The following is a 15,680-nucleotide window of genomic DNA, read 5'->3' as shown; positions in this document are numbered from 1 at the left end:
TCAGGAATCAGGAATCAGATATGCAAAGCATTACAACTCTCACCTTCTTTAGGTTCTTGTTGGATTCTACTTCCAAAGGAGGCTCGTTGGTTATCTCAACCTACGGAATCACAAAAACAAAACAAAGTCAGTCAAACTTGTGGAATGAAACCTAAATTTTATTTTAGAAACGAAAATAGTTTCAAAAAGTTACAAAAATAACGAAAGAGTTAAATAAGAAGTACAAAGGGATAACTAATAAGGTGTCTTGATCAACCTGAAAATTACAACAATAACGAAAGAGTTAAATAAGAAGTACAGAGGGATAAAAGAATCTTAAGGATCTATGAGTGATGAAGCATATCAGGACAAGAAGTTTAAATCCGACCTTCCTTTGCTTTTTCCCCGCTTCTTGCCCTTTTGCTGGTTTTTGGTCGTTTCTAATATCTCCAAATCATCCACCACTATTTCCGGGGTTGTCACAACCTAACAAAACAGAAACAGAAAGACCAGTAAAACAATATGTATCTGTATAACATATGCTAAAAATATATACAACCCGTTCTAGAATGTTTTATAAGTAAAGCTAAGAAGTTCATATTCATTAAAAAAAGTAATAATGGAACCTGTTGAAATATGATATGCAAACTATAATAATTATGAGGACAAGAAGTTTAAATCAGACCTTCTTTTTACGCAACTTGTGTTTCTGCAGCTTCATAGGCTTCAATAAGGCATCTTGATCAACCTGAAAATTTACAACAACAATGAAAAAATCCATAAGATGTACATAGGGATAGATGAGTCTTAAAGTATCTATAAGAGTTGGCAGCAAGATATAGGGACAAGAAGTTTAAATCCGACATTCTTCCACTGCTTCTTGTCCTTTTGCTGGTTTTTGGGAGTTCCTATGACTCTGAATCACATAACCCTATCCTCGGGGTTGTTTTCAACCTAACAAAACAGAAACAAAATTCCATTCACAAGTGGTTCACGACCTGTTTACAGAAAAAAAAAAGAAGACAAAAAGACGAAATAAGATTATACATGGGATTGCTGGTGAATGTTCCTCTTTTTGTCCATGGATAAGTTGAGATTGAAACAGAAAATCAACTTCTAGGTTTTCAATAGGTTGAGAGGCAAAAAGCACTGAGTTTAGATTCAAATATCCGATTTGGATGAAAACGAAGAGCAACTAGCTGCTAACTTATCGCATGAACCCCACGTGAATGAAAATAAATTATCTTGGTCACTAATAGAAATTAGGGATGTTAAAACCTCAAAACTGCATTTATCCTGGTTTTTGTGGGTTTCTCTCTTAATGATTAGGATTTTGGGCTTCTAAATAAGTGTATTCTTTGTGGGCACGACTCATTACGCCATTCTTTTCGACTTCTTGAGTGAGAACGCAAATACAACTTCAAGAGGAAAAAATATTCACAAATTAAAGAGAAGTTAGTTTCTTATCAATATTCAAGGAAACAAAAAGTATGTATCTAGAGAGATTCATAGTGGGAACCTTATAAAAGCCAAAACAATAATTTTGGATAAGAATATTCATATTATCAATTTTAGTCTAAGTTTGTAATTTAGTTAAGTTTTATGCTAAACAGTGAAAATAAGAAAGAAAAAGACTAGATAAAAAAAATTTTCATCATTAAATATTTAAGCTTAAATTATGAAACTAGATAGCATAGATCCCAAAATACAAAAAAACTAAAGTATTTTTGAAAACCAAAAGACTTGGATACAAAAGAAGTTTCATCACTACTATTTAGGCATAAATTATGAAATAAATAGCATGAATCCCATAACAGAACCACTTTTGAGAACACACGAAATTTGTTGTATTGGAACAACAAAACAACCCCTTGTTAGGGACACCTAGTTACAGGTACGCATGTCATCTGCAATTTCAAGAAGAAAACAAATGATCAGAAATTAATAAACAAATTAAAGTCTTACCAAGTTTGAATAAAATGTGTACCTGAGAGGACAATCTATTTCTGCCTGTAAAACTGCTCAAACCTCTGTTTCTTGATGTGCGTGGAACAACGCAATACCACAACGTTCACAACCGTTGTGGTTAGTAAAAACATAGTATTCCTCTCTCTTTATAGCCATCTTGACCGTAAGCCTCAGTCCATCCAAGTAACTTCCATCGAGTGTTAAAGCCTATCGTAATCTTTTATCATATTGATGAAGGCAAATCTGAAACAACAGAGAGAGAGAGAGAGAGAGAGGAGAGAGAGAGAGTAATCCTATAAGCGTTTGCATTTAACTTTAATTGTTAGAAACAAGAGGAAAGAAGAGACAACCCCATGGGAACACCGGTTTGGCAATGAAAGGGAATAAAACCGTTGATACCTCTCCACAAGGACTGAAGTGTTTTATCAATGCGCTCTTGATATCACCCCTAGGAGGGGAACACCTGAATCCCTCAACGAAAACGGTTTTCTGGTGGTTACGAAACGCATCTTCAGATTCGAAACAGCACTCAACCACCTTTTTCTTTGGAGTTTCTTTCTCCTATATATAGGAACAATGGTTTAAATTAAATAAATAGAGTGTAAGGTACCATTCCTTAACATACACTAGCTTAAATAAACAATTAGAGTACGGTGAGACACACCTTCTCAAGTAGATCTGAAGTCTCCTTTAGTTTTTGGACAATTTCAGTCATCTCGTTTAGACGATCACTTAATCCATCTATTATCTGACAATATATAATTATAATGAGTATAGCTAGCAGCAAAAACTAATTACAAGCTTTATTCGCTCCGAAAATGATTTATTGCAACACTTAAGAGAAAAAGTAGCAGAAAATGCATATGGTAAATGAATCTCAACTGTGTACAAAGCGTAATGAATTTTTGGTTTTCATTGTGAGTCTGGCAATTATGATTGCCGAACTTAAATTATAATATTATCTTGATTACTATCTCAAATTCGAGGAATGAAACAGAAAATTAGATTCAATCAAAAAGGAATCATGAACCAGATATGAAAAGCAACTACAACAGCTAAGCAAATTATATTTTTATAAATAAAAAAAAGTTTAAAGTTTACCTTCTTTAGGTTCTTGTTCGATTCTGGCTCTTGGATTATCTCAACCTACAGGAATTACAAAAACAGAAACAAAGTCCAGTCAAAATTGTGAATGGAACTTAATTTTTAAGTTTAGAAAAGAAAATAGTCTCAAAATTATATGGAAAGGATACGGACAAATTAATCTCAAGCTTGTTGAAATAAACCTCAATCTACAATAAATCTCAAGCTAGTTGAAATAAATCTCAAGGATACTGACATGCAACTACAGTAACAACAATCCTACGATGAAGATAAATAAACCTCACCTTCTTTAGGTTCTTCTTGGATTCAATCTTGTTTTGCTTCTTCCGCTTCTTGGCCTTCTGCTGATTCTTTGGCGTTACTAAGATTTCTGAATCACCCAAACTTATCTCCGGGGTTATTTCAACCTAACAAAAAAAAAAAAGGTCCAGTCAAAATTGGTTCGAGACTGTGTACACAAAGAAGCAAAACGTGAACAAGAGGAAAAAGATTACACCGGATTCGTGGCGTCTCTTCATCTTTTTGCCCATTGACAAGTCTAGATGTAAAGAGAAGAGCGACGGCTATGGGATAGAAACAAAGGAGAAAAGAGGCAAAAACCCTACTCCATTTAACCTGGTCTTTGCACTTCCAGAATAAATGTTTTCACTCAAGCAATAACGGGCCGGAATCCCCATTATAAGTTTCACAATTTAAAGCCCAGTAGACTAGAACCAATTGCTCCAATGCCCTTATATCTCATAGTGTAATCTTTAATGGGCTCGGTTTTTGTTTTAATTTTATATAGCAAACGAAAATTCATAAAATTAAACTGAAAATGTGAATACTTTTTATTTGATTTATAGAATTTGATAAAAATATTTCAAAAATAAAAAAATGGTCTCTCCAAAATTTCACGAAAATCATCAAATATTAATAAAAAACGATTTTTAAAACTTTTTTTTCCAAATTTAAAGGTATAAAATTTAAATCTTTGCCCATGGGTTCATTAATCTATAGGAAGGTTAGGGTTTAGTTTGATGAGAGGGAAAGATTTGATTTGAGATTTTGGGTTTTGATTATAAAAGGAATTATGAAATAGGGGTATAAAGCCTCTACCGATCCATAGAAGATTGACTCTAGAGAAATAGGGGCAGTGAAGCTCATGGTCCGTCTTAAGAACCAGCTAGATTTTGACCCGCCCTTTTTAAGGGCGGATATATTTTTTGTTGGAAATTATTTTACTTAATAAAAATTATGATTTTTGATAAATGATATATTTTAACTTTTTAATGTTTGTCTTACATTTACTTATATGACTTATTTTTTGTTATTTTCAATATGACTAAATTTTAGAAGACTATAAATAATTCTAACCCGTAATATGATTTTATTTATTTAAACCGAAGTTAAACTTATTTTACACTGATTTTTTAATTTAAATAAAATATTTTATATCTTCAACACTCTTGTATTGAAAAATTCATTTGTGAGTTTCAAAATATTTTCTATAATTTTATTAAATTTAGTTTATGTGATTTAGTTTTTATTTTAAATGAAACTATTTTTAAGGAGTTGAGATCATTTAGACCCGTATTATGTTTTTGTTGATTTAATCATTTGTCATTTTAACTTGATTTTATTTTGACGTTTCATTTAATAAAAAATTTCAAATAATTAATAATTTGAATATTTTTTTGGAAATATATGGTGAAAATATTTAGGAAACAAAATTTTCAAAAAGGGTAAGAACTGAATTATATTAAATACTCTTTAATGTAATTGCAAAATAATAATTTTTGATTGGTTACAAATAATGCTGGGAAAAAGGTACAGTCAATTTTTGTAATAAATTAAAAATTTCAAATTAAAAATTTGAAAGGCAAATTCATAAACAGTCATCTACTTTAATAGTATAGATTTATTAAAATATTTATTAAAGTTCAGTGAGATACTGAGATTGTTACATAAATATAGTTAGAGTTATTTAAATTATCTTATTAGTTTTTGAATATATGAAGATATATAGTTTCTAATTTCTTTATTTTTTCTAAAATAAGTTTTTGAATATATGAAGACATATTCAGTGCAGTCATTTTGTCTTAATCAATTTCTAGGAAAAAAAATAGTTAACATAGTAATAAACAGAATAGTATGATAGATTAAATAAATTTTAAATGAGGGATGACTTATTACCTTCTTGAGCTTCTTAGGATCATCAGAATCTATCTCTGAAGGCTCTGTGGTTGTCACAACCTAAGCAGAATCAAAAAGACCAATCGAAAATGTGAAGAAATCACTAATATACAGAGGCTAAAATATATATACAAATCGATTTAGAAAGATTCACTAAGTAAAGCAAATAAGCAAATATTTTTTTAAAATATATATACAAATCGATTTTGAAATACGCAAACAATAACAGCTAAGTCAATAAGTCTTAGGACAAGAATTTAAATCAGACCTTCTTCTGCTTCTTCCTACGCAACTTGTGTTTCTGCAGCTTTTTAGACTTCAATAAGGTGTCTTGATCAACCTAAAAATTACAAAAATAACAAAAGAGTTAAATAAGAAATACAGAGGGATAAAAGAATCTTAAGGATCTATAAGAGATGAAGCAAAAGTATCGGGACAAGAAGTTCAATTCCGACCTTCTTTTGCTTCTTCCGCCGCTTCTTGTCCTTTTGCTGGTTTTTGGGCGTTCCTAATATCTCTGAATCACCCAACGCTATTTCCGGGGTTGCTACAACCTAACAAAACAGAAACAAAAAGAAAAAAATAGTCACAAGTGATTCAAGACTGTCTAAAGAAGAAAGCCCTTAGAAGATTACCTTGGAATTGGATTCCTCGCGGTTGTCTTTCTTTTCGTCCATTGAGAGAAGTTGCGATGAAAGCGAGGAACGACGACTGCTAGGTCATTATAGATACTAGTTTCATAGCCCCCGCGCAGGCGCGGGGCCGGGAATATTATCGACACGTCAAGTATTTTTATGTACGTGATTTCGTTATTTGAATAGGTTGTTGAATATTTACGGAATTTTGTATTATTATTATTTCTGGAATTGTAAGTAATGAAAAAATGAATTCCGAGTTTGAATCTTGAAAGTTTTTTTTTATTATTAGCCCGTATTGGTTCATAAATTACTTGTCCGACACACTGGACAACTTATGTTTATACGAAACCAATGATCAATGCAAAAAAATGAAATTTATGGTCGCATCTGAGGGTTAAAATATTGGTTACATTGGTGTAGCTCTCAAAGCAGATGGAGCATACATGGTTTTCCTCTTCAGTTGTAGAGGGTCTATCAGTTCCTTCTAGATCTGTGATGATCAGATCTACGTCAAGTCTTACGGTTGCATTTAGATTGTAGTCTGTGATGGTTAAAGTAACTTCAAGATCTTGAGGTATAATATTATTGTTTTCTCTTAGTAATCTCATCACATATTAGTAAGTCTCTTCAATTAGGAACGTTGAGTCGGGATGATGAATATCATATGAAATCCAATGACTCAGGAACCAACTCATTGTAATTACATCTATTGTCAAAAATTCTTGGTACCTGGATATAGATGACCAATTGTTGTGTGTTCGGTCTGTGTATATATACTTGGTGTGAGAGTCGATGGGTAAGTAGTGGATTGTTGTTCATGTTGTGTCTGCTGTGAAAGCTTATCACAATATACATTTGTTTTATAGGTGATTATGAATTGTTGTTTTTTTGCCTATTTATTTTTACGTTTGTTTATATATTGTATTTATTAGTGAAACTTCTAAAAAATTAAACTTGTAATTTGGAAAATTTGTTAGACTAAAATATTATTTTTTTTTAAATGCATTATATGATAGAAATATTTTGTGACGTGACTTAAATTTTCTTGGATAAAGTGTGGACTATTTAATAAACGGTTTTGAATTAATTGGTAATGTTTAGGTAGAATCAACGCAAGCGCGGGGATGTTGAGTGTAACTTTTTCTGTAACGGTATGTTGTGAATGATGTGCTGCAGTTGGTGGAGTATTTGTTTAAACTGTGGAGTAGTTATGGAATTGTGTTGTGTTTCTTTTTCGGTGATGAAGGAAATTGAATAACTGTTCCTCTGCTTCGACTTGTGAGTTGTCCCAATGTAGTTTTGAAATCAAGGAGTTGTTCTGTTGTTGGTGAATCACTCATCGTCTTCTTCTAAACTTTCAAAAGTGTGTTTTGTAAAAGATATCTTTTCTATTGTTTTACTATAGATGAGACAGAAAAGAGGCAATTATGATGTATGCAGTGGTATTTACTGTAACTACTATATCGTTCTTAGTTTAACTCAGTGTAATTGTATGTTCCAACTTGGTTTTTTTTACCTGGTTATTTATTCAGTGGAAAGTAGTAATGATAAATGTTCGGAGTGACTAATTGGATGTGGAGGATCTAAAGATATAACTTATTATCTGGAATCCAGATTCGGTCCAGATCGCTCTAAAAATAGGGTATCAGAAAGTTCGGATCCAAATAATAAAATGTTAGATCCGTCGAATCTGAATCCAGATATTTTGATTTTTAAGTCAAATATCCAGATCCGATTTCAAAATTTTAAATATATTAAATTTTATTAATAAATTATAGTTGATATATTATAAACTTAGTCTTGTAATATTATATTATATTTTATTTTATGTTATATAATATTATATTTTAAATTTTATAATAATATATTTTAAATTTTATAATAATATTTATATATTTTGTATAAATGTTTATATTCTACTTTGTTTGTAGAATTTTAACTACTTAAAACAAAATGATTTCTTTTTATGGATTCAAATCTAGATATAAATACTCGTGGATAATATAATATTTAGACGGATATCCAAACTGGATATTCGAAAAATACAAATCCGAATCCAGATACTAAAATCACAAATCTGCCGTATCCAAATCCAGATACATTCCAGCCCTGTCCAAATTCAGATCCATTCCAGCCCTAGAAGGATATGTAGTTTAGATAAATTTAAAAATTCATTTTAAGTGGGTATATATAGTTTCATTAATAATATACTTTCAACACTTTATTTAATCAATTTTAACAAAATGCATGTGTAAAGAACGGACGATAATGAGGGTGTACGTCAACCCTGACTTTTTAAAAATAAATCTTAGAAACTGTTCTCCTCGTAGAAAGTACTATGCCGTAATTGGCTGAAAGAAAAAAAAACCTTGAAATAGGAAAAACATTGCAAAGTTCGAAATACGTCAAGCAGAGAAAATTAGGAAATTGTAAAATGATGAAAGCTATGTGGGGTTGACGGCTTGACATCTTAAAACTCTCATTCACAGGGATGTTTGCGTCCACCTTCTTTGCCACCAGCTGCAGTCGTGTTACTGGCAGAAGCGGAAGCAGATGCTTGGCCATCTTTCCCTTCAAACAAATGGAGCTTAACTGGTGTTGAGACTCTGAGAGACAGTTGGACATGTGTTTTAAAACATGAGTTAGATGATAACATTTTCAAGGAAAAGAGTAAAATTAATAGACTGGTAACTCTATGAAATCTCTAATGTCTGTAATAAGCAGAAAAAAAACTGACATGGGCTTTCGTTACAGGAGTTCTATCTTCATCACTGAGCATCTTTGGCATAGCGGTTGCTCCACCAGGGAAATAAGGATTGTAGTGTAACCCTTCTCTGATCTGTTTCACTTGCACAGGTTCATTTTTTCAAAACCCTTACAATTTGAAGTTGTAATAAGTAGACTGATGGCAGAAAAAAGATAGAAGTTAACCGAAATTCCAGTGGGAGGATCACGGTAACCAGTCAAAAGAGCAAAGACATAGTTTTGACCATTGTGACATGCCTGGCAGAAAACTAACAAAGATGGTCTAGGGCACAGAAGATGACTTCTCTTACAAGTATACAAATTGAGGTGAAAGAACAGCATAAACCTTAGTTATAAGCTTAGGTCAGGTGGATACGCTCATCTATTGGCGAACCTTGCAGCTGACTCATTGGAGTAAGGTTGAGGAAGGCAGTCACTGTGTTCACCAGGCCGGGGGAACATCTTACCTTCATCATTTGGTCCGTCAACAACCTCGATCTCAGCAGCCATTGTCTTTGCCTCTTCCTCTGTGTAGGCAACACCCACCAAATCACGGTATGAGATGAGAGACAGGGAGTATCAAGATGCGAAGACTTGCTGCTAACCCTGGTGGGCAAGACGCATCCTGCTCAAATTATCAAATCAACCACCGAAAGCTACAATAAGTCAGTCTTTGAACTTACTCATTTGTCTCCCATAGTAGTGTTAACCAAAAGAAAATAAAGAAAAAAACATCTCTGAGAAAGTGTATGTAGGATGAGAACTGACGAACCATGGTCATAAGAGCTGAGAATGTTGCTCAAAAAAAAAAAGAGGCCCACGGTAGAAACCCTCCTCCTCCTCCAACCATTTGATCAAACCCTTTTTTGTGGCCAATCAACTTCCTGAAAGAAAGACCAAAGCTATATAAATTCGACTCTGCATACAGACCCGACGAAAATATTAAACATAAGTGAAAGAATATGTGCATCCACTGATTAAGAAGAAAGAGACGTGTTTTTGCAGACATGAAAAATCAGAGACGGATTTGAAGGGTCAAAGAAGAAGAATGAAAACCTAATCTATGAAACGGCAGATTTTGGTTCCAAAAGGTAATCGTTATACAGAAGTAACACAAGTTTGAAGTCAAACTGTACAATACTATCAACACTCACAACAAAATTTCAGGCCATAATTAATCCGACAAAATCGTGAGATAGACCACCAAACCTGCTATTGTAGGAGTCGCCAAGACATCTGCTTCAGGGTTTGTGTCGGCTTCAGGAGATATCTCCGCATCCATAGCTTGCGGATGAGAGGATTCAAGTTTCGGCTCTCCAGATTCCGAAACCTGTCCTTGATTCTTAACCGGAACCAACGCAGAATAAGAAAATCAGAAGTACGATTCGTGCGAAGAGATGAAGTGAGAAGCTTAAGCAAGTTACCATGGCTGCGGCTAACAAAAGAATCAGCTGCAGATTCGATTCGAGTCCAGAATCGGATGAGTCTATCGACCAAAGACCGGTCCTGCCAAGTCGGAGTGAGTCGAAGGTGGTGTAGGGGACGGCGGCGGCGGCGGAAACGGCAGCGTTTGCGGAGACGGCGGTGACGACGGAGACGGGAGCGACGGCAGGGACGGCGGCGAAAACAGCTGGTGAAGTCATTTTTGCAAGAGTATCAAAATGGTGTAAACGATGTTATGAGAAATGAAGAGAAAAGGGTTGGGAGCTAACCTGAGAGCTCTATATAAATGAGGATTGGAGAAGCGGAAGACCGAATCGTTTCGTCGACAGAAGAAGTGCCCAGTTGAGTGTTAATAAATACCATAACTGAAGAAGAACGGAAGAGGAAGAGGAAGAGGGATCGAGAGCGATCAGGAAAAAAAAATCTAATCGACAAACCCTAAGGTAACGATGGGCCAGAACACACAAAATTAAAAAGACAGAACATACAAAGTGAAACACATGTTAAAAGCCCAAACCAAAAAGACAGCCCATTTTTTAGAAAATGACACGTGGCACTTTGGTGGGAGTGATACTCCGGCATTATAATATAGATTGGAGACTGCACTTTAGTGGGCTTCCCTAGAACCTAGATGGACTTGGGTTTCTTATTATTTATTTTCCTCTAAATCAATAACGGGCCGGAATCTCTAATACGAGATTCAGTAATGTGAATTAATATTATCTATGTTGGACACTGGAAGCCCCAATATATGGCCTAGTAATGATATGGTTACTTCATAGTGTGATGATACCCCTATTTTTTTTCAGCTCACTCGTTAAGCTGTTTCTTTATCTTGCACGATACAATACAAGGGTTTCAAGTGTACTTAACATATAGATGATACTAATTCTGATAGTGATGATTCAATTATCTCAATGTTTTGACGGTACAAAAAGCAAAAGTTGGTCACAAAACAAAGTTTGGATTTTTTCTGTAACACAAAAACAAAGTTTGGATAATTTGCAAGAAATATAAACATCTTAGAAAAAGAAGTGAACAATAACGCCCTTTGCCCAGGATCTCTCTCCTCCACTTCAATGCTGAAATAATATATATCAATATAAGCGATACTATTTTAATAATACCAAACGTTAATATAAATATAAGTATATTAAAGTTTACCTCGAAAACAACCACTGATTTAATCAGGCACTTGTGTCTTTCCATCTTAATGAAACCCTCATCATCTCCATACTTCTTTCCCCAAGTCTCTTGGAGTTGAAAATACTCTATCCCATTCTCATCAATATCGCTTCCAGTCAAGAAGAGACAATGCACAGGAAACTTTTCGAAAGTCCTCAAATAACAATCTATGTCATTTGGTCGATATATTCCCTTAGAGTAAAAAAAAGATAAATACTCTTATATTAGCATTAACAGATAAAATAATAAACTAGAATCGAAAATAACAAGATAAAACAAGTTGCTTACCCGTCCATCAAATGACTGAAAACCAGGAACACACTCAACGGTCACCATGACAGGTATTTTTGACGCAATGTCAATGAGAAATCTCTCAAAATCTTCAAACAGCGTCACATCACCACCCCTAGGACGCCTGTGAACAACCATCTTCTTGCAATACTGCTCCATGAACGTAGATGCAAGCTTAGAACTGCGGATCCCTTCCCCTGATACTTGATGAGCAGCATCAACCCCCTCAAGAATCTCTGGGATTGTAGGAACTGGTCCATTTATCCCTGCTTGTTTACAAGATGCTGAATGACCTCTGTGAAGGCCAATAGCCCAGCACTCAGCTTCAGAAAAGAAACAATATTAATCAGATTTTGCAACTTGAAACACTTACTACTTTCACATACAATATTCGTAACTTACATGCAACTTGTGCAGGAGTCTCAGGAATTAAGTCCGGTTTATCCTTTCTCCACGAGAATCTCTTTTGGGGCCCCCACGAGTTGTGTAAATTCGGCGGTATAGGTAATAGCGTCTGCAAGTACATATATGGCAGTGAACTCCTCAGTAACAAACATAAGATGAAATTGAATTGGGATGCGGAAAAACAAATCACACTGACATCCTTCAACTTTTGAAAACTGATACAGTTCTTTTCAGAAATAAGGAGAAGTATAAAAGTCAAATAAATAAGCGTAATGATTATAAACTACTTCCAGCCATCTTCCTAGAAGTCAAATAAATAGGCGTAATGATTATGAACTACATTCAGACATCTTACTAGCTTAATAGTTACCTTTTTCAGAGCAATCTTTTTTTCTTCGTCACTTCCCTGTTTTTAAGAAACGAGTTCAAAACTGATTAGACATGTATGTACAAAGGCTGAAAAGATGAGTTAAAAGTCAAACAAATAGGCGTAATGATTTACCTTTTCCAGGACTGGTTGCTGCTTACCTTCCTGCAAATATTAAAAAGGAAACTTGCTTATCTCAGTGAATGAAACATAGCATCAATAATAAAAAGAAAATAGAGTGCAGAAAGTTTAAAGAATAGAATTTCTCAAACAATTAAAATTCATATTATGTATTCACTTACAATTTCAGCTCGGTAGCACAGTTTAGGTGTAGCACTTCTGATTTCAACTTTTCGTCCAGTAATTTCGGTGTGACCAATCAAATCCTTGTACTTCTTCTCTTTGAGATCAATGAATATATACCCAAACCTGTAGAAAAGGAAAAAAAAAAGTTACAACATAGAAAGAAAAATTCACAAAGTCACAAATATGACTAAGAACATACCCAAGACTTAAACCAGTGCTATCTTCGACTGGAAGAAATATATTTAGTATTTTTCCACGTCGACGGAATTTCCGACGAATCTCCCCTTTGATAACATCTATGTTGACTTCGTTGTTGAAACCACTAACACATATGATCTCTCGACTGTGAAAATAAATTACATATAAATCAAATTAGTGAGTACAGGTACTAGTTTAATATTTCAAACAAAATGGAAATGCTTACCTGTTCCCACGCCGTGCAACGTAAAGTACTTGTTTCCCCATCATTCTACCATTTAATTTCAGACCCTATAAACAACAACAACAACATCAAGTTCACTTAGAAATACATAGTAAATGAGAAATAGTCAAATTTCAAACATTCATCATATAACCTCTTTTGTTGCAGAACGAGAAGCAAAAAAGACATCAGCTTGATGGTCAACAATCACATTTTTCTTGTTGAACACATCAATTAATTTTACTTTGACAGGTGTTCTATTGAAGAACTCTAACCTGCAAATGAAATGTTAAAGCATAAAAAATGTTAAAACAAGACATCAAAAAAAAAGGGGGACAAATTTTCACTTACACATCTTCCTCGGTAGCATTTCCAGGTAGTTTTGAAACACCGAGTTGGTTTTCAAGATAGAGGCCCTCATACTCCGACTCAGAACTGCTTGATTTCCACATAGTAGGAGAATAACTTGGATTCAACTTCCGCTTCTTCTCATCATCTTCATCTTCATCTTCATGTTTAGTCCTTGCCTATAATTGAATAAGAGATTAAAGCAAGCTCATATATAAACCTATTAAAATCTCAGACCTATTTTTTGTTTTTTTTTATATTTAAAATATAAATCTCACCTTACGCTTCTTCTTTTTGCCCGAAGGCTCTGCGGATTGGGATGACATTACTCCTGAATAAGAAGAAGCAACGATGATATCTCAAGTAAAAATAGAAACCCTAAAGAGAGCGATGGCTAAACGGCTTAAAGCGAATGAAGATTCTCGAGAACAATTTGTTACGTATTGGAAATCAAACGACGATTACAGCCTAAAACTTACCAGAGAATTGATCGAGCGAGACAAGCGGCGGACTAGGGTTTGTTTTTTTGGCGAATCAGATTTGCGCAACTTGTAAAGATACTGTATAGTCCAAGCTCCGTCTCTAGAAAAACCCTATAAATGTTGAAAACTCCCCAATCGCTATTACACACGTACGAGCGAGCTCCTTGTAAACGAATTTCGCTTTTTGACACGTGCGAGCACGAATACGACGTTGTTTTCGTTTGTTTGACAATGCTGCTGTAGGCCTATCTCAGGAAAAAACCTAAAACTTATTTACTCAATTATTATTTAGTGTTATTATATCAATTGTAAAAGAAAAGAAAAATAACACACCAAAATATTATCTTTAATAGGATAATATTTTTGTTACCTTTTCTTAATAATCAGAAACAATTTGAATTCCTTCCGTATCTTAAAGAGTGTCATTGTGACATTTTTCACACAGATTAAGAAAGTTGTTGAAATATATGTAAATTGTAATTAATTATACTTTTTTGACCAATAGTATTTTAGATAAATAAAATTATTTATAAAATCAATGCAGTTTACAATTAATTTTCAGCTGAAAGTTAGTATAATTTACATTGGAATTGTAAAGTGACAATCTTTGTGTAACAAGAAAATAAGCTCAAAATGACACTTATTATGAAACAGAGGGAATAATATTTTTTAGTAGTGATTTCAAAGTTATGGTGTTTTTTTCACAAATAAAAACAATAACATAATAGTAGAAGAAATTTTTAAAAGTCAAAAATCCTAAATGTAGACAGAATTATAGTTAAGCAGTTCGTAGAAACAAGTTGTGATTGTAGAAAATCTTAAAAGTATTTTGTAGTAATTTGAATTTACGTTGAAAAACGTAGCTAGTATCAAATACACCATAAAAAAATAAAGGCTTTATAAGTTTACCTATGCATAGATTTTGCATAAAATAATGTCCTAACTCCTAGGCACGGCGGAATAAAGATCTATCAAAACATGATTTGTAATGTCTCTATGATCTTTTGAACCTAAAACAGGCTAATGACATTGTATGGTTTATAAGCCGCTTATATATAATATAGGATGATCAAACTTAAACTTACTATTCCTCCGATTTACTCAACAGCTCGTGAAACAAAAGGCTGGTTCAAATATGAAACCCGCACTGTGCTAAGGTTCAACGTAATTAGCGCCATGAATCCTCTTGGTGTTGAAGATAATTCTCTCTCTTATAATTTCATTGATTTGCTTGCACCTAAGAAACTTCTCAAGGAAAACGTTTTTTTGCTAAGTTTCTTGAAGCCTTATGCAAGGTACACTTTGAGAATTTTTAAAATTTTGTTTTTTTTTTGTTTTGTGATCAATTTTCTTTTTGGCTTTTAATTTATAAATCAGAAGGGATATATGTTACTTTGTTATATAAGCGAATTTATGAAACAAATATTAAGTACTTTTTAGAGGTTTTACCATTAGAAACGACATGGCTTTGGACTAAAGAGGGACTTAAGAACACGTTCTCAAGGAAAACGTCACAAGAGAAACGAGGACTAAGAACACATCTATAAATGGTGTCTGAGCAGTTAGCGTCTAACGTTGTCCTAATGATTACTTCATTGGGCTTATTGTCTCGAGCAGATATAGCGATCTCCCTTTAGGGAGTTGAAGTTGTGTAACTAAAGAGCCATAAGTCTCTATCACTGACTAAGATATAGTTTCTCCTCCATGATATCAAGTGGTCATGTTTGATTTGTGTCTTCACATTAGAAATCTTGATATTCCAAATGGCTACTTAATTAGCTGTTTACAGAACGATAGAAAAGATTTGTAGTTCCCGTTCCTAC

The 15,680-nt window shown here is 33.7% G+C and overlaps 3 protein-coding genes and 1 long non-coding RNA gene across 8 annotated transcripts; all 4 read right to left on the bottom strand.

Moving 5' to 3' along the window:
- Positions 1-382: 382 nt before the first annotated feature.
- On the bottom strand, positions 383-892 carry LOC130505468 (uncharacterized). The gene is made up of 3 exons (XR_008941695.1): positions 844-892; positions 665-727; positions 383-465 (listed from the first exon to the last, which is right to left on the bottom strand). It is a non-coding gene; the product is annotated as an uncharacterized LOC130505468 (long non-coding RNA).
- A 1,156-nt stretch (positions 893-2,048) lies between these two features.
- Positions 2,049-5,987, bottom strand: LOC130505466 (uncharacterized). 2 transcript variants are annotated; one of them, XM_057000074.1, is made up of 10 exons: positions 5,862-5,986; positions 5,682-5,780; positions 5,495-5,566; positions 5,227-5,286; positions 3,546-3,614; positions 3,336-3,458; positions 3,049-3,093; positions 2,612-2,695; positions 2,298-2,508; positions 2,052-2,190 (listed from the first exon to the last, which is right to left on the bottom strand). In XM_057000074.1, exons 1-10 carry the CDS (start codon positions 5,901-5,903, stop codon positions 2,171-2,173), a joined length of 825 nt encoding a protein of 274 aa, XP_056856054.1. In that variant the 5' UTR covers positions 5,904-5,986; the 3' UTR covers positions 2,052-2,170. The 2 variants fall into 2 exon arrangements, with proteins under 2 accessions (XP_056856055.1, XP_056856054.1); XM_057000075.1 differs by lacking the exon at positions 3,546-3,614 and having other exon boundaries at positions 2,049-2,190; positions 5,862-5,987.
- A 2,134-nt stretch (positions 5,988-8,121) lies between these two features.
- Positions 8,122-10,504, bottom strand: LOC130494770 (uncharacterized). 4 transcript variants are annotated; one of them, XR_008941694.1, is made up of 8 exons: positions 10,322-10,503; positions 10,034-10,239; positions 9,819-9,951; positions 9,382-9,493; positions 8,956-9,234; positions 8,796-8,867; positions 8,602-8,703; positions 8,122-8,470 (listed from the first exon to the last, which is right to left on the bottom strand). XR_008941694.1 is itself a non-coding variant. In XM_057000076.1 (6 exons), the coding sequence occupies exons 1-4, from the start codon at positions 10,413-10,415 to the stop codon at positions 9,486-9,488; spliced, it is 441 nt and encodes a 146-aa protein (XP_056856056.1). In that variant the 5' UTR covers positions 10,416-10,504; the 3' UTR covers positions 8,122-8,470; positions 8,602-9,234; positions 9,382-9,485. The 4 variants fall into 4 exon arrangements, 1 of the variants encoding a protein (XP_056856056.1); XR_008941693.1 differs by having other exon boundaries at positions 8,602-8,867; XR_008941692.1 differs by having other exon boundaries at positions 8,796-9,234; positions 10,322-10,502.
- A 428-nt stretch (positions 10,505-10,932) lies between these two features.
- Positions 10,933-14,009, bottom strand: LOC130505467 (uncharacterized). Its single transcript, XM_057000077.1, has 13 exons — positions 13,855-14,009; positions 13,654-13,706; positions 13,379-13,554; positions 13,182-13,302; positions 13,031-13,095; positions 12,806-12,949; positions 12,603-12,729; positions 12,436-12,465; positions 12,304-12,339; positions 11,931-12,042; positions 11,526-11,851; positions 11,217-11,429; positions 10,933-11,134 (listed from the first exon to the last, which is right to left on the bottom strand). Exons 2-13 carry the CDS (start codon positions 13,699-13,701, stop codon positions 11,129-11,131), a joined length of 1,404 nt encoding a protein of 467 aa, XP_056856057.1. The 5' UTR covers positions 13,702-13,706; positions 13,855-14,009; the 3' UTR covers positions 10,933-11,128.
- Between the last annotated feature and the right edge of the window lie 1,671 nt (positions 14,010-15,680).

Source organism: Raphanus sativus, unplaced genomic scaffold (genome assembly GCF_000801105.2).
Source record: "Raphanus sativus cultivar WK10039 unplaced genomic scaffold, ASM80110v3 Scaffold2299, whole genome shotgun sequence".
NCBI classification, from domain to species: Eukaryota; Viridiplantae; Streptophyta; class Magnoliopsida; order Brassicales; family Brassicaceae; genus Raphanus; species Raphanus sativus.
Note: the sequence above shows the minus strand (reverse complement) of the source record. Positions and strands in the feature narration are given on the sequence as shown.